At 34.3% G+C, this 21,634-nt stretch overlaps 3 protein-coding genes across 5 annotated transcripts; 2 read left to right on the top strand and 1 right to left on the bottom strand.

Annotated features, from left to right (window-relative positions):
• The first annotated feature begins 266 nt into the window (after positions 1-266).
• On the top strand, positions 267-6,024 carry LOC143445513 (uncharacterized). Of its 3 annotated transcripts, XM_076944702.1 has the most exons (4): positions 305-661; positions 895-1,018; positions 1,242-1,375; positions 2,188-6,024. In XM_076944702.1, exons 1-3 carry the CDS (start codon positions 529-531, stop codon positions 1,369-1,371), a joined length of 387 nt encoding a protein of 128 aa, XP_076800817.1. In that variant the 5' UTR covers positions 305-528; the 3' UTR covers positions 1,372-1,375; positions 2,188-6,024. The 3 variants fall into 3 exon arrangements, with proteins under 3 accessions (XP_076800903.1, XP_076800817.1, XP_076800988.1); XM_076944788.1 differs by lacking the exon at positions 1,242-1,375 and having other exon boundaries at positions 267-371; XM_076944873.1 differs by lacking the exon at positions 1,242-1,375.
• Positions 2,312-4,337, bottom strand: LOC143449402 (general transcription factor II-I repeat domain-containing protein 2-like). The gene is made up of 8 exons (XM_076949594.1): positions 4,234-4,337; positions 4,110-4,187; positions 4,013-4,053; positions 3,806-3,945; positions 3,527-3,703; positions 3,219-3,465; positions 2,727-2,749; positions 2,312-2,380 (listed from the first exon to the last, which is right to left on the bottom strand). The coding sequence occupies exons 1-8, from the start codon at positions 4,335-4,337 to the stop codon at positions 2,312-2,314; spliced, it is 879 nt and encodes a 292-aa protein (XP_076805709.1).
• A 154-nt stretch (positions 6,025-6,178) lies between the features above and the next one.
• LOC143445436 (adenylyl cyclase-associated protein 2-like) lies at positions 6,179-20,587 on the top strand. The gene is made up of 11 exons (XM_076944578.1): positions 6,179-6,334; positions 11,538-11,638; positions 11,760-11,834; positions 14,153-14,391; positions 14,765-14,876; positions 17,616-17,802; positions 18,271-18,446; positions 18,760-18,880; positions 19,552-19,634; positions 19,716-19,859; positions 20,189-20,587. The coding sequence occupies exons 1-11, from the start codon at positions 6,235-6,237 to the stop codon at positions 20,276-20,278; spliced, it is 1,428 nt and encodes a 475-aa protein (XP_076800693.1). The 5' UTR covers positions 6,179-6,234; the 3' UTR covers positions 20,279-20,587.
• The last annotated feature ends 1,047 nt before the right edge of the window (positions 20,588-21,634 follow it).

The raw sequence follows: 21,634 nt of genomic DNA, 5'->3' as shown, positions 1-21,634 counted from the left end.
TTATATTTGTTTTTAATATTAGGAAATATGTCCTCTACATCTTACAATAGTGTAGTTGTTTCATTGTTTATGTTATTTTGGTTTTGAATTTGTTAAATTTAGGAACTATTTTGTTTGTTTGGTGGCCATTCTAACCTACCATCTTAAAGCACAATTTTATTTTTGCAATTAAATTTCACAAACACAAAAGTTAAAAAAATTATGTGATACTGGCCATTTGTTTTCTATGCGAGAATATCCGAAACTTTCCTTTTATGGTGTTAGCAGGAAATCTCAATTCAATACAGACAAAGTAGGACAAGAATATTCGTAGCGTCAAGGATGTACGAACTACGAATGTAGGCAATATTTCCAGCCGTCATTTTTTTATGGTGAGTAGACTCAGTAGAGTCTCTTAGAAAAAGTCAAACAGGCTCAAAATTGTTTAGACCAGGGGTTATTTAACTTTTTGAGACACACTTACCATGATTTTAAGACACACCCATAGGCTACTTGACGATACCTATAAAAAATCAGCGCCCCATTTCAATGCAAAATAAAAAAGCATTGAACAACAATTTATTTGTAAATAACTTTCATCGATGGGAAAAATGGAGCTGTTTTGGGGAAACCAAAAGTTTAATTCGAGGCTTTGTAGCAGATAATAGGTTACACATGTCAGGTCGGTTTCACAGTCAAGTTTGTTCCTATATGTTTTGTCTTTACATTCACTAGTATAGAAATTTGACTTTCACATCGGTAAGTGGGTGAAAATGGAATAGGTGTACTTATATAGCAACACTACCCACACTCTTATATGTGCCAATATTTCGACCAGAAATCAGTTAGTGACATTGCTTCAAAGTCGTCTTTTACAGTGGAGTTGCACTTCATTTCCAAGTATTTCTTCTGCAGATCGCCCAAAAGATGGTCCTCTCCTAGCCGAAAGATATCCCTTGTCATTTTCCATTGTGGAAGTTCATTGTCATCTAAGTCTGGGCAATAGCCTAGCTTTGAATTCCTGTTTTAAAAGTCGAAGGTGAGTTTCCACATCAGTCTTAAGATCGCCTTCCAGTTCAATTCTTTTTCCTGGGGGCATAGTATCTAGGTGGGGAAATGAAGCTGTGTTTCCAGTGATGGGATTCAAATATTTTAACATTGGTTCTCTCACTTAGCAGAATGCAAAATTGACCCGGGGCCGATACATCGATACACTTTAGTCTATACATAGGCCTACGCTTATTAACAACCGGTTTGCAAAGGTTATTAGCATTCCAAGAACCGGTTAGTTCGAACCGGCTGAATCCAACCACTGTGTGTTTCCTTGTTGAACTTGGTGATGCCACCGTCCCAGCTTCACCACGAACGCACGAATGGCATCGTGCTCATTGATACGGTTAGTATTCTTAACTTGTAAGAGCAGATTTAAGCTATTAAGGGCCTGGAAAATGTCCGCGAGGTATGCCAACCCCAATAGAAATCCTGTTTCCATCAGCTTCAACAAATAGCTTCAGTTTCTCTCATTTGATACACACAGGCTGACATATTACCTTTTGATAACCACTATACAGAAATATGAAACAAAGTATCGTGATTCGAATACATGTCCTTGCACAGCTTGGCAAAAATCCTCGTATTGATAGCACTTGTTTTGACAAAGTTGACGACTCGTATGATTATTGCAAACTTATTTTTCATTGTAATAAATAAAGTCCTGGAGGCCAGGGCCTCTCTGTGAATCATGCAGTGACATCCAACTGTATTGGGAATTTACTGCTTTATCCTTGCAATATATCCACTTCGAGATCCAAGTATTGCTGGGGCACCATCAGTGCAAACACCCATAAGTTTATGCCATTTTATAGCATTGTTGTCAAAAAACGTGGCGACAACTTTGAACACATCTTCTGCTTTTGTAGTCATTTCTAAGGGTCTGCAAAACAGAATTTCCTCTTCTATTGAAGAAGATCTGACAAAACAAACAGACTAACAACTGAGACGATTGGACAACATAAGTTGTCTCATGACATTGAATGGCAAAAAAAGTGATCCTTTGTGAGCTCAACGATGCATGTTTGAATGGTAGAATCAGAGAGAGGAATTTTCACAAGCTTCTCACTTTTTGTCTCTCCGAACACAAGAGTAGTTACTTTTAAAATACACGGTTTTATCAAAATTTTGGCAATCTTGTGGTTTTTTTTTCTCTAGAGCCATCATGTGAGTGACTTCGAAAGACGCTTCTAGAAGCAGACGATGACTGGTGAAAGCACTCGCTACTCCCAATCTTCATTTTTTTAAAGATTGTTTGTTGCTTTGAAAAAAAGTCGAAAGTTTATCTTGATGGGCAGGGTGTTTCGTTTGAAGATGAAGCTGCAAGAGACTTGGTCTCAAAACGTCGTTCCTTAAATTTTCAAAGCAAATCAAACATTGCGGTATGAATTTTCCGTTCACTGATGTATCTATAAACCATACTTCACATAATTTTTGTCATATTTTCTCTTTTTTCCACTCATTTTGTGTCTATACAATTAGTTTAATTACTAAAATTCCTGGTTATTAAATCATTACTAAATTTAAGTTTTACTTTACTTTATGACTTTAATATTGGCCTATGTTGGCTTTAGTCAGTACGAATAGCTTCTTCGCACATGGGGCTATAACAATTACAACAGCTTTCTTATGCAGTCGGGCTGGCAACTGCTCCAAAGCTAATACATCGTGATTTACTACCAAAGCACTTTACCTACCATGCCACTTGTTACTCCGTAGCCTGTAGTATAGCATGGTAGGTTTAGTAACTGTGTTTTTTAACTGGTCTGAACCCCGGTATGGTACAAATGCCGCAGCCTAATTGTCGAATCTTATAACATAACAAAATTTTGTCGTATTTCAGTACCGAAATTTCAAAACTATTAATTGCCATTGTGACACACTTTAATATTTCAGTAAAAATAAACTTATATCATAACTAAAGAAAGCATGTTTAGTCGTAGCATAGACAGTTTGTCATCTATCGCCCCCCTTTATGAAGCTTACCTGCCCCTAGTTGTCAGTTTCATCAATTTGTCTGGAGTGAAGGAGACTCTTGGCGAGATTCAGTTTAGAAAAAAATTATTCACAGCAGCAAGTGCTTCCAAAGAGAGACACAGATTTGAGACCATGTTTCCACAGGATGGGAAAATCATCTGCATTTACATAGCGTTAATAAAAGTCGGCCAGCAGTGTGCTAAGATACATACCTTTCAATGTATCATCATACTGAAGCTCAATTATTTCATGTTGAAACTTACTAGGAACGGCAGCTGCAGTCACATTGAAAAGAGCGGCAAAAATGTCCAACTCCATTTGCTTATATTTCATGTCCTGGAATCTTTCAATGAATGCTTCCGAAATCTTTTCACATTCACGAGCATATTCAGCTGTTGTAGAAGGCTTTTGTTCTTGTAAGGTGGGAAAATGTGTGGTGTCATTATTTTGAAGGTTGTACTTTTCACAGATGTAATTTTGTTTCAAATGATTTCACTTTTGCAAACATCACATTTATAACCTGGTTAGGTTCCTGCAACTTCATATTGAGCTTACTGATGTCAACCATAAATACAAGATCACACAACCATTCACTGACTTCAGCAACAGGTTTTCCCTGCATATTCATGAATTGAATGATTTCGCTCTGTAGCAAATAAGCACTGGTTAGCATGTCACTGCGACTCATCCAGCGAACCTTGCAATAGTAAAAAGGTTGTCGTGATCCGCATTTATCTTCCAGTAATTTTTTATAACAGGCGGCTATTCAGCTTTTAATTGAATTGATGCACTTTAATACCGTTGACATGACATAACGGAGCTGAAGTGACTTTACACACAAGTTTAGTTGGTAGATAGTGTAATGGCATCTGCAGCAAGATCGTGACGAGTCGTTTTTTTTAACAACTGTTGTTAATCCTTTTTGTGAACCAACCATGGCTGGAGCACCGAAAACGGAAGATTAAATTTGCGTATTGCTATAGAAGTTTCTCAAACAAATCCTCACCACGTGTAGTTCCATTCATGGGTTCAACAAATCCTCTTGTACTTTAAAATTGGAAGTCACCCAATGTCACCCAAGTCACTCAATGACGGTCGCTAACTGGGCTGTATTTGTTATGTCGGTAGTCTCATCAAGGGCCGGTGTAGTTCCATTCATGGGTTCAACAAATCCTCTTGTACTTTAAAATTGGAAGTCACCCAAGTCACTCAATGACGGTCGCTAACTGGGCTGTATTTGTTATGTCGGTAGTCTCATCAAGGGCCGGTGCAAAAAATCGAAACATTAAACCTTCCTTATCCTTCAGTGTTTTTTCAATATCATCTCCCATTTCCCAAATCCGTTCTAAGATGGTTCTTTGAAACAATGTGACTTAATCCAGCGCTAACAGCTTAGCATCTTTAACAAGACATTCTTTCACAAATTCTCCTTCCATGTGTGGCTTCGGCTTCTTTGCAATTTGGTTGCTTATTTCATAACTCATTTGAATAACATCATTATCGGTTTTGCAGTACCTTTGCAAAGTAGTTTGCTGTGCTATTAACTCCCTTCTAAAAACATTACTTTTTTCAGATTATCATGGCAAAAGTCATAATGATGCTCCAGATTTGATTTTTTGCCACAAACAAGGCATACAGGTTTGTCACTTATTTCGACAAAAAAATAAGAGTTTGTCCATTCTTTCTGGAACACTTAACACTCAACCCTCATCACCAATTTTTCTTTTTTTCCCAAAAGACGTTTTCCAAGACAATATAAGGATAAATTATAAATAATGATATAAGGATCTAGCAATGTGCTTAGTAAAAGAAGGTAATTTGTACTGTAAGCTAATAGCCCTAAAATCAATTTACAACTAACACAACATGGCAAATGATTTGTTACTGCAGAGACTATCGAGCGGTTGTCACGTCACAAATGTAGCAAGTAGTTGAATGTGTAGCAATTTTTAAGGAAGCTTGACATCATTTTAAAGCTGAATGGGAGGTTGAATTTAAATCGCCAATAATGTCGTAGTCATCTCAAGGGAATATTTGTACATCAACATTTAATATTTTTGATGCTATAATGTATACTTTAACAAAATTCTGATGCGGGCCACATTAAATAGGCTAGCGGGCTGCATGTTCCCCAACCCTGGCTTAAGACAACAACAAGCACTCTGTTCAAACATGCTTAACAGGAACATGTTTTCTTCCAATGCAGAGCATGTTCCTGAAGTTAGTGAAACTTCTCACGACATCATTCGTAAAATTTATCAATATCAACCTAATATTGTAAACAAGAACCCAACCTGTCGTAAACAAGATAAACTAATTTAGTTGTGAATTTGTATCTTAAACCGTTTCATGTTCTTTTCAATCAAATATTGCACATTATTTTCTGGTCGAACTGTTCACAATATACCAAAGACTTCTGATTTAACTTCAAACACCATTACCGATGTCGAATTTTACAAAAGCTTGCGTTAACAATTGATGAAGATGAAAAGATCCTGGCAATGGAAGTGGTTCGATCTATTACTGGTTTAGATGCTGTAAACTTTATGAGTGCTGATGAGCCTTTTCTTGGATTTCCATTGGATGAACTACCATCTGAATTAGCGTTGCATACATACACACAATACCTAAATCATGATGGTAATCTAGAGGTAACAGAGGTTCAAGATGATGCCGTTATATGTGAAAAAGTTTTACGATACAAACAAATTGAAAAATACGACATCTACAAAGAAAGCTTTGCTGGCGCAATCGCTGCGATTACGTCAAAATATGAAGAAGTTCCACATGCACTTATACAATTCGGCGACGACTACAGTTTGAAGGGGCGGACACATTTGTTCGTTTAGAAACACAAATGCAAGAAAACATGCAAAATAAAATGAAACAAACAGCAATCGTGCAGTATTTTTCTTGACTAAACAATAAATGTTAAAGTGTTTTGCGTGTTTGAACGAATAGATGATCGCATTACACAATAAATGTTAAAGTATTTTGCGTGTTGACGTTTTTACACGTCACCAGCTTCACACTTCAAGTAAGACAATCACATAAAAAGGCTTGGCAAATTAATCATGCAATTAACCCCGATTCGACTGTAGTAGAAATCATTGTAAAAATGTTGGACATAAACAAAAACTCTGTTGTTGTAGTGTGTCTGTGCTCAATTTGACATGTTACCTCATTTTAATAGAGCTATTGAAGTAAGTTTTTTTCTGAATTAAAAATATGGCAACTGCTGAATTGGCCGGTTTAGTGTCACGCTTAGAAACAGTGGTACAAAAGCTGGAAAAGTCTTCTGCAGGTTCTTCTGATCCTAATGACAAAGGTTAGTTGATTAGAAAGTAAAACCTGCTATACTAAACTAATAAACTATATTTGTGTCATCAGTGCATAACTTAAAATTAGTGATGAGAAAAAATTTAAACTGATTAATATTGTATTAAATATTGTGTGTTCTGTATGTTCATTTTCTATTTTTCGCTCATCCAATGTTTTAAAAAGGATAACTTCTTTACAAAATAAACATGCATTTTGACCTTCAAAAACTATATACCATATATATACTATATATAATGAGTATTGGTCAGTCTCATGTATAGGTCAACCCCTACTTTTTGTTGAAAATCGGAGATATGTTTATTCTATTGTGCATAAGTCGACTAGCGTAGCTTGCCAGTACTAGCGTAGCAATTGCATTGTCTGCAGCACTTCTTTAAGACAAGCCTACAGGGAAGTTATTTATACGAAATGGCAAGTAAGTGCAATCAATTCAAAGTTTAAGCTAACCGTTGTTGAATTTGATGAGAAAACTAACAATTCTGCCGCTGCCCGAGAGTTAACATATCAGAAAAAACAGCGATGATAGTGAAGAAGAGTTTGATGGATTTTAAAACTGAAGTAATATCGCAATGCATCTTCCGGCTTTATGTCGTATTTTTCGTTGCGTTTACTATTTGGTGTTTTTGTAATTAAACTTTTTTCTTTTATCGGAAAGCTTTTCGTACTCCCAGTGGTAGCCTTAGCCTTCGGTCAAATGAAAATAATTACTTAAATTCTCACGTAGTACAAAGCAGCAGCCCGTGCCTTCGATGCACACATGACATGTTGTAAAGAATAATTCAGCGTGTGTTGTTGTGCGCTTGTTGAGTATGATTGGCAGTTATCAAAACTAATCATTAGCAGTTATGAAATCATTTTTTAATATTTAAACTTGTTCACTGTGCATTACAAGCGTTCATTTATTTTTTTTTTATTATTTTCGATCAATATTAATGGCCTTAACCTGGTAATTCTAATAGCATTGAACACACCAACCAACAGATTAGAATACAGTAGATAATAATTTTTCCTTCTCAGTTAGATACTCGTTGACCAGTATCAGTACGTGTACATGAGCTTAAACCACTTTGCGTGGTGGTATAGTAAGATGCATATATCTAAAGAATTGGATATAATTTTCCATCTGGTGTGTGATAAACTTTGCCGTGTGAAATCGTTTGCACAAAGTACGTAATTTTTCAAATATATATACAATTACGTTGATAGTATTCGATCCTATAGATCAGGGCTACTCAACTGGCGGACCGCGGTCCGAATGCGGACCTATTCAGTGTTGAATCCGGACTTAATCTGTCTCAGTATTTACGCAAATGAAATCGTTCATCATTAGTTTTGTTATTCCTGCTTATTCAATTAATCAGCGAGTATGTAAGTTTTAAATTAATACTCATCCAGAGAATTATTATATTATATACCGTATTTTAATACATTTGTATGACTGTAAGTTGTTTCATCAGAGTTATAACGGACCTAAGCAAATTTTGAACTTTTATAGCTGGACCTTTGCTAAGAATAGTTGAGTAGCCCTGCTATAGATAATTTGCACCTGGTCATCCAAACTCTATCATTCCAGTAAAGAAAGTCAAACTGTCATCAATCATCATGCTGAAGAGTTGGGTTCAAAAAAACAAGCAAAAGTGGAGTGAGATGGTCATGTAAAACACTTAAGGTGAAGATTTGCAAGGGAAAGGAAGTCTTAGAAATATCGCTAATAAATATAACCTGAATAAGAATGTCTTTTATCAGGGAACTGAAACTGTGATGGCTCAATGCATTGGCAAGGTTTGTAATCTTGGGTGTAGCCCATCCGTTCAACAAATAAAGTCAATGGTAAAAGAGTACATCTGAAGTCATAAAATTTAAATCCAGTTCAAAGGTGATATGCCAGGAAAAGACTGGGTAAAATCATTTATGCAACGTAACAAAATCTCTTTAAAAAAGGCTAATTTAGTTAGTGCAGCTCGCAAATAGCAAACCCATTCATCATCTTCTGCTGTTATGGTTGTATCGCTAAAATTATCAAGGAAAAAAATCTTCGCTCAGAACAGATATGGAACTGTGCTGGACGTGAAAACACGAGTACTCTTACGGTATGCAATGCAGCGGGTAGGGTTCTCAATCCATAATTATTTTTGACGGAAAAAACCTGCAGAGCACATGGCGTGGAACAAATACCTTACCGGAAACATTTTATGGAATAAGTGGAAATGGTTGGATGACATCAGAGATACTTTACAAATATTTCCATCAAGTTCACTGTCAAAGTGAAAGAAAGAACCCTGCTTCTTATTTTTGATGACCGCTTAACGCATGTATCGATTGAAGTAATAAAAAAGCAATAGAGGAAAACATCACTTTGGTGAAGATACAGCCTCATGTTACCGACAATTTACAGCCTTTTGATGTTGCGTTCTTTTGGCCACTTGAAGGAGAGTGGGTTAAAATTGTTAAACGAATGGATCAACACATAGAGGACAAAGACTCTACCATGAAGAAGTATTTTCGTTGCCAAGCTATGTGAAATCTGGAGCAAAGTTTATCAGAAAACAACATTCTGGTAAGTTTTAAGGCTACTGGCATTTTTCGGTTGGACCCTTCTAAATTTCCAGATGACCGATTTGATCTCTGTCTATTAAAAAGATTGGGATGATGATTGGAAAGAAATTGCTCTTGTGTTATTTATACCGAAGAAACAACCAACCGTTGACGAGCAACCGTCAACTTCAGGAAAAACCTTTGAGTAAATTGTGCTGGAAAACATGTAAAGACCTGCGAGAAAATAGACAGCAACAAAATGACAATAGATTGACTTTAAAGCCAAGGTTATTACAATATATGCCAGCGTATAAGCCCACGTTTTGACTTCTGACTACAATAGAATAATTGCACCTCGCACTATGAAGTCTTTGCCTGTGACGTTTGCTCACTGACTTCATAACAGTGCATTGCACCTAAAGCCACACATTGGTCAAGGATGTATTTTGGAGTCTGTCTCTGACCATTTGCCAAAATACATTGGTGTCTTTTCCATCCATAGTATTATTAGTGGTCCTTTGGGGGGGGAACCGTTAAAAGGAAAACAATGGTGTGTTCCAGAATATGATAAGATAAAGAAAGTTTTTAATGATGCTACTTAAATTAACACTGGAATGAAAAATAGGTTTTGTTGTAAGATATTTCTGCTTTGATAAGTCTCATTTTGTTATTGTACAAATATGCGTGCATGCTCTGGTTCTAGTCAACATTACTTGTTATTTTTTCTTATTTCTGTTTTTCTTTTTCGGATTGTGATTTAGTTACGTTTAGTTATTTGTATAATTTTCTACTTTGTAAATAGAATATATATATCTAACAATTTCTAATAACTAACATGAAAGTTCTGTCATTCATTAGTGTTGTTCTATAGTTCTTTCCATCTTTATTAACTCAAATCAGCTAAGTCGATGTAATTAAGAGCAATTCATACTGCACCAACTCTTCCCTCGGCTCCGCCATTGTTGATTGTTTTTATGAGGGAGATTGGCACTCGACATTAAATTACCGAGTAGTTAGTGGTTGCATTTCAAAAACCTTACTATAGGTAAATAAAGTTAGGCACAAGATAACTCATGGCCAGTAACAAAGGCAAGCATGTAATTGGAAAGTTTCCAAAAAATCCGACTTGACTATTCATTTCCAATTTATGAGCGAGACAAACTGTCAAGCTGAGTTGGAGTCTTTCTATAATTATCTTTGTATTTTTAGATAAAAAGAAATATTTTAGGGAATCGTAATTTTTCAAGAAGACTTATGATTCGCTCAAGTCTAAAAAGTGAATCATTTTGCAATTCTTCATATTCATTTGAATTAATTGTCTTTTTGCCTAATCGTTTACCTGACCCATATGTGCTAAGAGTTGAAAATTTCAAAATGCTTACTTTTAGGACAAAACTAATTACCCATTCATGCTTTGCATTCTACAGTATAGTACATATAGTATGCATATAATCAAAGGTGCATAAAGATACTCAATGAGAAATATTGAAATAAAGCAAGTAATATGCATAACAAACTGTATTTTCCCACCAGTTTGTGATAATTTTATTGATATTGACTATTGTACAATCATTTTATTCCTGAAATGTTCCATTTTCCATTTTGAAATTTCATTCAAGGAGTAATCACTAATCAGTCTCGCCAGATGAAAGTATATTCATTGCTTTAACTCATTTTTAAAATCAATCATCATGGTTTTCATTTTGCGCAACCTTTAGCAATCCCAGCTTTTCAACTGTTTGAGGCATACATAATTCAGTAACTTGGTTCTAAATTTTGGTGTCCTACATGTAGGATGCTAGGACAAGGTATGCAATGACTAAGCCAAGAAAAATTACAAACAAGTATTAACCATTCAAAACTTTACCAGCCAGATAAAAGCTGGCCGCAGTGTGAGCTGATGCGATCAGAACTTGATGAATGGCTAAATTGATTTCAACCTTTAGCGGCGCATCCCTTGATGAATCCTTGAGTTAACATTTTTATGCAGTCTTAACACTACTTCTCTGTTTTGCCGACGACAAAGAGTGGTTTTCACAGGCGCAGTGGTGTGCTGTAGAAGGCCAGTCATGGTTTGTTAAGCAAACGTATCTTTTATTTGTAGCAAAAATGCCCCAGGATCAATTCTCTGCTTCACCAACATATCTAAATATTCCAATACTGATGTGCTGCCGATGCTCGAATAGTCATGCTGCTCGTTATGAGATTATTTGAGTAAGCTGATTTCTAGCTAGTCCAAAAGCAAAACGGATCCTCAATTTGCAGTCAAATTTATCAAGTATTAGTCAATGGTCCACCCCTCTTTCTAAAAAAAAGAAAAATCTATACCAAGTATGAAATCCCCAGGAATATCAGTCAAAATAAAATAACAATTATTTGTTAACACTCCCCTGACACGAAAGTGATGATTCGACATTACATCCAGCGGTATACCATTTTCTTTGATACAACAATATGCGTTGAATATTGGAATAATAAAAAAAAAATTGTTGATTAAATTTGGAAAAGATACCAGAACTTATTGCTTTGATGGTCAACTTATTTACTTATTCATACCATTTTCCACTAATTTCAGTGACAATATTGTTCTATTTTTTGGACAAATGTATCTCTTCTAATATGTATAATTTTGTAATAATGCAAATACTTAACAGGTGTTGCGCAGTTTGTAGAAGATTATGACACTCTTGTCTCTGATTTCATTGATCCATATGTTTCAGCGTCTGAAGCTGTTGGTGGCATAGCACTAGAACAAGTAAATTTACTCAATGACAGATTAGTAGAAGTGACTTTGTTTGTCTTTTCATCTTTGTTTTGATATATTTTTCCTTGCTCACTTAACCATTACTGACATAAATATATATTATATATTTCAGGCAAAGCTCTTCAAGATTGTCTCTGATGAGCATCGAAAGTTTCTTGTTGTAGTATCAAAATGCTCAGCCCCCAAAGTAAGTAACTGTTAATTTTTCAGTATATACTTATCAGTACGTATTACTTTAATACTTTTGTAATATATATATGTGTTTGGTACAATGTAATGAAAATCTTTTTGAAATATGGAATACAAAAATTTGTTGAGTTTTTAAAACACAGTAGAGTCATTCCATGTATAATCAAACAAATTTTTAAAATTTTGTAACCACTAGACATAGATTTTGATTGTTTGGATATATGTTGTAGAGCTTGAAACAATTTGAAATTGAAATAAAAATTTTTAATACCTTTAGCTGTTTTCGAGTTGTTGCGATTTCAAATTTCCACCACTTGAGGGATATTATTGAGGGTACCACTTGTAGTATGGTTGAAGTATTTTAATATATCCAAAAATTGTGAACTTGTTTTTTTTGAGGTTAAGGAGAAAAACGAGTTTGAATAACTGCACTATGATATGCATATATATGCACTACTGTCACACTTGGACCTAATTGATCCAGCGGGGCTAAAAACAAAGACACTTCATAAAACTGGAAAATTGAATTTGTATGCAAATCAAAAGTACAAATTGATCCAAGATATAAACTACATAATCTCAACTACCTGCTCACAAGCAATGCTTTGTAGGCAAATTCTGGTATTGTTGTTACTCCAGGATGATTTAATTGCTAGTTATACTCACACATAGAATATTCACAGATTTCAGGTAACCATAATGGATTTTTAATGTGGATATTTTGACTGAAATGCAAAAAACATTTTGATTAAGCATGATAGAAGGCATAAACATTAATTTCTTAACTGTTGCAAAAACGTAAGTTTTGTCAATTTTCTATATAAAAAAGGCTAATTTATGGCACAGGACCTGAGCACTGTCTACTACTATCAATCCCATATTTACAAGCTATATAATCATTCACAGCAACTTGCATGTATCTCTGCTGCAGTGTGAAAAGTAATGAACACCTGTAAAACTACGACATTCACAGGTTCGTTTGTACCCAATTGAAGATTTCGTGAGTGATTCAAAGTAATGGAATGATCGTGTTCCTGGTATGGTGTTTCCCAACAAAAACCTGGACGCCATCTCAAGTCTATGTTTTTGTAAATCATCTGAATGCAAAAATTCAAATGCCTTATGTAAGAACTTCCACTTATGTAAGAAGAACAGTGTCTAAAAAGTGATTGTTTTTAATTTTAATCTGATCAGACACAGGTTTTTATAGACTTGCTATTTTTGCCAAACGTTTGACAGTAATTCCGTCACAGGGAGACTTACCGTGACTGGTTGCATTGTGATATGAAACAGGCCTAATGCTTAGCAGAATATCAATCATAATATGTAAATCATATCTATGAAAACATAGGAATATTAATATAGTGATACGGGATAAAATTAATTTCAAAAAATATCAGTTGCATAAGCCTCCATTTGTTATTGTTGAATGATAGTGTCTGTTGATCCAAACTTGACATTATAAAGTCTAGTGCAGTTGTTCAAACTCATTTTTCTCCTTAACCTCAAAAAACAAGTTCACAATTTTTGGATATAGAAAAATACTTGAATCATACTACAAAAAAGTTTAAAAATTTTGTTTCAGTGATCATTGCTATTTTTTTAATTGCGTCATGAACTTACCCTGTTATCTACATTCAAAAACGCTAATTTATTACGCGAAGGAGATGTTTTAGAGACTTTTCAACTGCTGAAATAAATTCCTTGACCCCACAAATGGTAAAAATGACATTTGTTTTGTTATTCTACCTTCAGAAATAGAGATATTGAAGAAAATCACTAAGCGTGACCAATGCTCACCAACCTATATCCCTCAAGTGGGGAAATTTCAAATCGCAATAACTTAAAATGGCTTGAGAAATTAAAAAAAAAAATTATTTTAATTTCCAATTTTTTAAAGCTCTACAAGATATATCCAAACCATCAAAATCTATGACTAGTAGTTGCAGGGCCTGGTTGATTAATTATACATGGAATGACTCGGTAGCAAAATGTTTACACTTTTCTAGTGTACTTGTATAGTGTTTGATGCCTGCAATAGATACAGTACTTCTGAACTGTTTTTTTTTTTGCAAGTTTACTGTTTCCGTGTTGATATTGGCTTAGATTGTGGTGTATAGTACATAATTATAAACTCGTAAGAGTATGCAAACAATTAAATGTATAATTTTCTACAAACTTATTTGTGACAGCGATCACTTCGTTCGACTCGACTCCATTAAATATTCTATCCTCTGTTAATATAACATATGCATAAAATATGTCTGAATTTACGTGCCAACTATGACTCTTAAACTTCTGCCTCCTTATTCAAAGGATGATTCGGTTATCATGACAATGACTAAAAAAATGAGTGAAGAGATGGGAAACATGGACAGCTTCAAAAGAAAGTTAGATCGCAAGTCCAATCTGAAAAATCACATGCTTGCAGCATGTGAAGGTATTGTAGTGTTTGGATGGATAGGTTATCCCAAAACTCCTTTAAAACATGTAGAGGAATCCAAAGAATCTGTCAAATTTTACACTAATAAGGTTCTATCAGAATTCAAACAAAGGTAAGCCTTTGTTTTATTTGTCAATTTAGGTGTGATATATTTTATTTCCATAGTGTATTCTAGTTCCATATTTGGCTACTTTCTGGTTGGCTACTACTTAATGATATTTCCATATTTGGCTACTACTTAATGATTGATTTATTGTTATGGTTATGAATGAGATTTTATAAATTCGGTAGCTACTATGGTAAAATAAAATGCTTGAGGACGTTTTGCTCACTATCATAAGGATTTGCAAAATGTTGCCTGTAGTATCCGAATCTTCATTAGTTTCTTTCAAGTTTTTCAAGACAACTTGTGTAATTAATTGCCTTAGAAGTAATTATGTTAAAAGAAAGACCGTTGTTAAGCTATTCTGTTTATATATATCCAGTGAGGCTGCCCTTGTTCATAAAAATTGGGTGAAATCTTATGTTGCTGTTTTTGATGCTCTCTATGGTTACATCAAAGATCATCATAGGACTGGACCAAATTGGAATGCCAAGGTAACTTCTTGATTCTGTAAGATTTTTTGTAAAATATTTTTATATATACAGTATAGGGATGTAGGATTATAGGGATGTGACAAATCGAACACGAATTCGATTATTATGCACACTGCTTACCTTTTCATTTATTTTCACGAATCTGAATCTTGCAGGCAGATTTGGGTCGAACGTTTAGTTCCATAAAAAATAAAAACACAAAGCAACATAACATTTTCTCTAATGACGTTGACATTAGAGATAGTGAACTGTTTACGAGTGTTTTTGTAGTATTAAATATGCGAAAGTCAAGTTGACTTGTTTCAAAGAAGTTACAACTTTAAGCATGATTTCGTTGCTTGTCAGGAATTTACATCAAATGTACTGAGCAAGCTGACAGGTTCAGATTTGCATAAATACTAAAATCTACTACAGTATTACCACAAATAAGAATCTCTTTCCATTTGGCACATCCCTAGAGGCTCAGCATAAGCTGATAGTAAGATTAAAAAAAAAATTATGCAATTTAGTTTGATCTGTCACACATTCAAAATTTAATTCGAAGCAAATTACTTGGGAGAATGTTTCCCAAATTTTAGTTGCTAACTAGTTTTTACGATACTGTATGTCATTTATACTATGTATCATATATCACATGTTTAAATATTCATTTCTTCTCAGAGAAAAAGTTTTGTTTTGCTAATTCATTTACCCAAACATGTAAGCCTGACAGAATTCAATGCAACTTTAATAGAAGAAACTAATCTTAAAATCAAGATAATGTTGTTGCCACCAGGCATCAACAGCAACTGTAAATGCTGCATTGGTGCAATACGTCAAAATAATTTTTGCATTTGAATTAGCTTCATCATTATCTGTTAGCGTTGTCATCTTTTCTTAAAGTGATGGGCATGTCCAAAAGCAAATTGATCTTACACGAAAGAACACTATTAACTGAACATTCTGGTAAAATACTTTTGAAAAGTTATCGGCAAAAGCAATCAGTAAAGTCTCAGGTTTTGGCCTTCATTGATAAGTAGATTAAGGCTCTTGTTGTGTCATAGATTTGTCAATTTTCTTAACAGCATGCCATAACCTTATTCTGAAATTTCATTCTATGTTTTCAGTGTAATGCAAGCAGCTATAGTATATACAACAAAAACAAAGGGGGGGAAATTTTATGGCGTCAACAAAAACATAAAACTGTTAAAGAAAGCACAGGCCCGAGTGCAATTTTCCATATCTGTTATGTCATGCTTTTTAATAACAGATTTATACAGTCAAACCAAGGAAAACCATCAGGAATCCTCGCTACGATGCGACATAGAATTATCAGGAACGGTTTTATTCCCATTTGTTTTACCCATTTAATCTGTTTGCCTCGCTGTTTGACTCCCAACACGGCAGTGTAGTAACAAGTATTATTCCAAATCATAATAAAAAAACTTGCTAATCCGGATTGCAACAGGTGTGCAATACTTGTGCAGAGTGCTGTACAGTTTGTAATTGAAATGATAGTTTATGCAATAATATGCCATTATTCGTCGCTGCGATGCAGCGCTTGCATGGGTTATTTTCATTTTATTAGGATAGTTTCAATAGACTCTAACACTATACCTGCTAGAATTAGAACAAGACATTCTTCTACTAATTTGTTCAGTATGATTTTCTACGTTTACAAATGATAACAAGTATGATGTTGTCGTACCTGGGAGCGACATCATCATCATTGTAATCTCAATATTTTGTGCTGTTTGCCAATTTTGGCATTATTTGCAATAAAAAAGCAATTTATAAATGAATCAACACCAGAGCAGTAAACAGTTGTATTTTAATAGTTAAATAAAACGTAAATCAATAATTGTGTAGTGTATGACAGTTTTAGAAGCGTACTTTTGCACATAGTCGGTCAAACTGGCGAATTTACAGGAAATTGTGTTGCCATTAATAACGATTACGTTGGGTTATCGAAAAACTCTCACAGAAAAACAACCATAGCAATATAAGGTGTGTAGTGTAGCTTATTAACATGTAGCACTGATAAACAAGTATTAACCAGGAACCCTGAGCTTTCGTTGTCCACATTTTGAATTGACTTGGAAACTGCATTTTAGTATTATATTTTAAATCCCATCCAACATATATATGTTTCTTTAGCTTATTATTACTTCTTATATGATACTCTTTTTACCTACTCTACTTTCAGTTCCTTTTGTTTTTTCTGTACAGTTTTTATTTTCACATTATCTTTTCTTTAAAGCCGAAAGTTCCACTGAAACCTGGCCATCTTAAAATGTCTTCCACTAATTATTCCTCCTCTTCACTTCTTCTTTCCTTACTTCAGAATGAAAGTGATCTCTTTCTAAATGCTGGTTGTCTTAATTCACCACTGCCATTACCACCACCATCATGTGTGTTGAAAAACATGTTAGCTTCTCCAGCAAAAGATGATCTTACTAGTGAAGCTGCATCTAAAGCTGTGTTTGAAGAAATTAACAAACACGGGTTACAAATAACTAGTGGTAAGATTACAAGCTTCCATCAGAGTTTTGCTACAAATGTCTTCAACTTTATCATGTGGTGCTTTTGATGCCTTATACAGTATACACATATATGTTCAATTTTCAGGATTCAAATGAGCATGTTGTTTTTGCAATTTTTGCAATAGCTTGAAAGTCGTATGTCATGCTCATGCATGATACTTGCTTGTGCTTGGTTGGTTGGTATTAGTATGGTGTGAACTAGGCAAGATGTTTTTAGGCTGCTCCTGCCACTGAGCAATCTGCAACCTCTACAGGCTTTGCACAGCCACCACCGCCACCTCCTCCTCCTCCTTCTTCTGTGCCAACTGCTCCTTTATCGGCTCCAGAAACAAGCAAAGCTCCCTCTGATTCAGCTGTGTCTGCACTGCTTAGTGATATTAATCGTGGAACTGATGTAACGAAGGGTGATTTTTTTGGTTTTATTTATGTGTGGTACCTGACTAATTAACTTAAATACCTGAACTATTTATTTTTTATTTGCCTGAACTAGAGAAGTACAATTCCTAAGATTGTAATGATTGTATCTATATGATGATTAATATGATTCTACTACAGTATATTGTATCTATCTATTAAGGTCTATATCTTTTTCTATTATACTTAGTGAATCAAAATGAAAAGATTCGAAGCTTTGCATGTTTTTAAGATTTAATTTTCAAACTTTTTAAGAATTCTGCACTGTTGGTCACAGCATGTTTTCGGTTGAACATTTCATAGTTGCTGTAGTTGTCACAATTAACAGTAGTTAAAATTTAATAATGGTTGGCACTTTTCTGCTGAGTTTAGTACTGGCACAATCATTGTTTGTTTCCATTGATGAAGACATGAAATCACATAGATTTTTGTCTTGATTATGAATTGTATCATGGTAGGTCTGAAGAAGGTTACCAATGATATGAAAACTTACAAAAATCCTGAACTTCGCAAGCATCATGTACCTGTGCCATATAAAGCTGCACCTTCTACCTATAAGCCAATGAACAAAGCTCCTGCTGGTAAACCAGTAAAGCCTCCGAAATTTGGATTACAAGGGAAAAAATGGATCGTGGTTAGTACTAATTACGTTCAGAATAGACTTTTACACCCTTGTGTCCCAATTTCTTTGGAAAAAATGTACAATCAATTTTGTTGTTTACTGATTATTTTTAGTTTTGTAATATCACCTAAATCTACCCCAAATGTACCTCGTAATCATAATTTAAACCTTAAATAGCTAAAGTCAACTCTTTGCCTACTCTTTCACGTAATCTTCTCACTTATCTCTAGCAACAACTTATAATGAAATAATTACAATCTTTACACTATTGTGTTCATCACAAGTTTTCATATATAGCTCATTATTATTGTCTTTTTATAAACAGGAATACCAAGAAAAAGCTAATATTACGGTAGACCAAGGGAAAATGAACCAAACTGTGTATATTTATCGATGCAACAATACCACTATTTCTGTGCATAACAAAGTTAACTCCATAGTTTTAGGTAAGTCTGTTTGTACACCAAAGCAGCTTTGAACTTTGTAACTACTTTTGAACTTTGAAAGCAATAAGTGTATAAAACAAATCAAAATAGACATCTTTGGTATTCACTGCCTTGGTAAATATAATAAATTTTATGAGTGACTCTGAACAATAGTTGTCTCGTCTGCAGAGTTGTGGAGTTAATAAAAAACCTTTGACTCCAACTATGCAGTAATCACTTCAGTCAAGTGTTTACCACCCTAGAGAATGCATAGCTATATCTGCAATATCAGCTTATCGACTATAACACGTGTATTATTATTAATTGAGTGTGAGGATGTCAAATAACGTTCACCATTGATTCGTCGTCACAAATTGTTATTTTGTTTTTCAACTCCCAAATATCTTAATATTATAAACTTACAAATCAGTTCGAGTCGGAGGAAACACAATTTTGCTAAGTCCGACTCCATGGAACGAAAATTCCCACAACTGCACAGCTACAGCCTGTGCAATATTTGCACAATGAAAGTTAATTGTGTCTGTGAATGTATTACAAGTAGGAAATCCATAATACTTCCCATTACCAAGAAAGTGTTAAAAAGTGGTAGACAATAGACATCATGATGCACATATCATCTCATACTTATATTTACAATTTTTATGATGAACAATTGTACATACTTTATGCAGATAGTTGCAAGAAATCTGGTCTGGTGTTTTCATCAGTGGTATCCGGAGTGGAAGTCGTTAACTGCCAAAGTGTGCAAGCTCAGGTTTTTTGTGAAAACATGTTCCAGTTTTTCATGTATTGAGAATTTCTTGTATCTAAATCCTAACAATCAACCTTTTCATAGGCTCAAGGTCAGATGCCTACAATATCAATTGATAAAACAGATGGTTGTATTGTTTATTTGAGCAAACAATGTATTGGTGCTCAAGTTGTAACAGCAAAATCATCTGAAATGAATTTGTCTATTCCTAAAGAGGATGGCGACTTTGTAAGTAAAGATTATAAAAGCAGACATTTTCAAAAATGTCAATGGTGTATTATGCAACAATATGTAAAAATATATGTTCATTTCTGCCCATGATAAACATAGAATTGGTCAGCCTTTATCACTACTGTGCTGATTTGATGTAACGTTTTGTTACTGTTCTTTTCTACATTAAGTGGAAGCAGTTAGTACACACTTTTGTATGGTGTTATCTATACGTAGTGTCTATAACATTTTTCAATATGAAATAACTTTTTGTGACTTAAAATAATTGAGACTTTACGGTATTGTTGTTAAGAAATGTGTAATTGACCTGTTATATTTTTTTCAAGGACGAGTATCCCATTGTGGAGCAATTCAGAACAATTTGGGATCCCTCAAAGAAAGCCCTGGTCACTGTTCCAAGTGATCAGCTTGGATGAAAAATGGAACCCTTTTGATATGTATTGCAGTAATTTAACTGCTTTGAAATTGAAATTATATCTAGTCAGTGTACTAAACAGATCTGCTAATAATTTGTTGTCTTGGTAATCCTGCTGTCTCCGCTTATAATAAACGGATACTAGTTATGCAATATCTATAGAACAGTCAAGCTTTGTTTTGTATGCATTATGTTATATAATAATCTTGAAGATAACAGAACTCCTTACCTTCATTTATATAATCATAGAATTATACATGTAATCAAGTTTTAGAGATAACCAATCAACAATAAAGCATTTTTTGAGAAATTTAATTTGTGTTCTAAATTTTAACGTTTACAGATGTGGGCAGTACCGCGGTACTATAGTTAGGAATCACTGTACCCCTGTATTTTTTCAATACCGACACCGGTACTTTTGGGAAAGAAGTACCGAATTCCTTTTATTAAGAAATTCTAGTCAGTACTGGTAGTATATGTTTTTCCAAAGTTTATTTTATTTAAACGTAATGCTAATTTTAGCGTTTACTCTTTTTAATCTACTGATATCTAATACAGTTGCTAATAGTGAATTTATGGCGCATAACGTGAACTGTATATATAATCACTGAAAGTTCTGACTCCTCAAGAAGGCCGAATAAAAGGAAATGTAGGAAATAACAAGTCATTATTTGAAAATTAAACAAAACATTTTAATTCAGGGGCTCTTAAACTTTTTAGCACACGCCCCCCCCCCCTGACGGTACCTAAAAAATCCGCGCCTCACCTCATTGCAAATTAAAAAAGCATTAAACAAAACAACAATTTATTTTCAATTAACTTTCGTTAATGTGACAGATGTTGTTGCTTTTGGGAAACCAAACGTTTAATTCGAGGCTTTGTAGAAGATAATGCACATCTTTAATGAAGAATGAATAAGATAATGCACATTTGTCATCTCTCGCGCCCCCCCCCCCCCCCCCTTACTAATCTTACACGCCCCCCAGTTTAAGAACCACTGCTTTAATTGATAATTTCATAACAGAGTTTGAATATGTTGAATATTTATCAAGATATTCATATAACATGAATAAAGATAGACAGCATATAATTGAATCAAAAGATGAAGATGTTTCTTTTTTACCTCGTAAAGCATATTTAGAAATTAGAGGAAAACTTCAAACAAATGCAAATTATAATCCCGGTGATTTGATTTCATTGGTAAATATATTTCATTGATCTCTGTTTCAAACTGCTCAATATCAATTGAATAATAATCAAACTATTGAAAATATAAATCTCTATTTACCTCAAGCTTTAACAATTCTTAGCTTTGGCGATGATTATATTATTGACGTTCAACAGCGTCAAATATGTT

The sequence above is a fragment of the Clavelina lepadiformis genome, chromosome 1 (genome assembly GCF_947623445.1).
Source record: "Clavelina lepadiformis chromosome 1, kaClaLepa1.1, whole genome shotgun sequence".
NCBI classification, from domain to species: Eukaryota; Metazoa; Chordata; class Ascidiacea; order Aplousobranchia; family Clavelinidae; genus Clavelina; species Clavelina lepadiformis.
Note: the sequence above shows the minus strand (reverse complement) of the source record. Positions and strands in the feature narration are given on the sequence as shown.

Excerpts from the sequence above, each read along its gene's own strand:
- LOC143445513 (XM_076944702.1), top strand. The coding sequence starts at position 529 with ATGCAAAATAAAAAAGCATTGAACAACAATTTATTTGTAAATAACTTT. Across the intron at positions 662-894 it reads TAATAGGTTACACATGTCAG|ATCGCCCAAAAGATGGTCCT; the intron begins GTCGGTTTCACA and ends TTTCTTCTGCAG. Across the intron at positions 1,019-1,241 it reads TCCTGTTTTAAAAGTCGAAG|GTTATTAGCATTCCAAGAAC; the intron begins GTGAGTTTCCAC and ends CGGTTTGCAAAG.
- LOC143449402 (XM_076949594.1), bottom strand. The coding sequence starts at position 4,337 with ATGGGAGATGATATTGAAAAAACACTGAAGGATAAGGAAGGTTTAATG. Across the intron at positions 3,946-4,012 it reads CATGAATGGAACTACACGTG|CCATGGTTGGTTCACAAAAA; the intron begins GTGAGGATTTGT and ends TCGGTGCTCCAG. Across the intron at positions 2,381-2,726 it reads ACGGAGTAACAAGTGGCATG|GAACGACGTTTTGAGACCAA; the intron begins GTAGGTAAAGTG and ends TGAAAATTTAAG.
- LOC143445436 (XM_076944578.1), top strand. The coding sequence starts at position 6,235 with ATGGCAACTGCTGAATTGGCCGGTTTAGTGTCACGCTTAGAAACAGTG. Across the intron at positions 11,835-14,152 it reads CAAAATGCTCAGCCCCCAAA|GATGATTCGGTTATCATGAC; the intron begins GTAAGTAACTGT and ends CCTTATTCAAAG. Across the intron at positions 14,392-14,764 it reads CTATCAGAATTCAAACAAAG|TGAGGCTGCCCTTGTTCATA; the intron begins GTAAGCCTTTGT and ends ATATATATCCAG.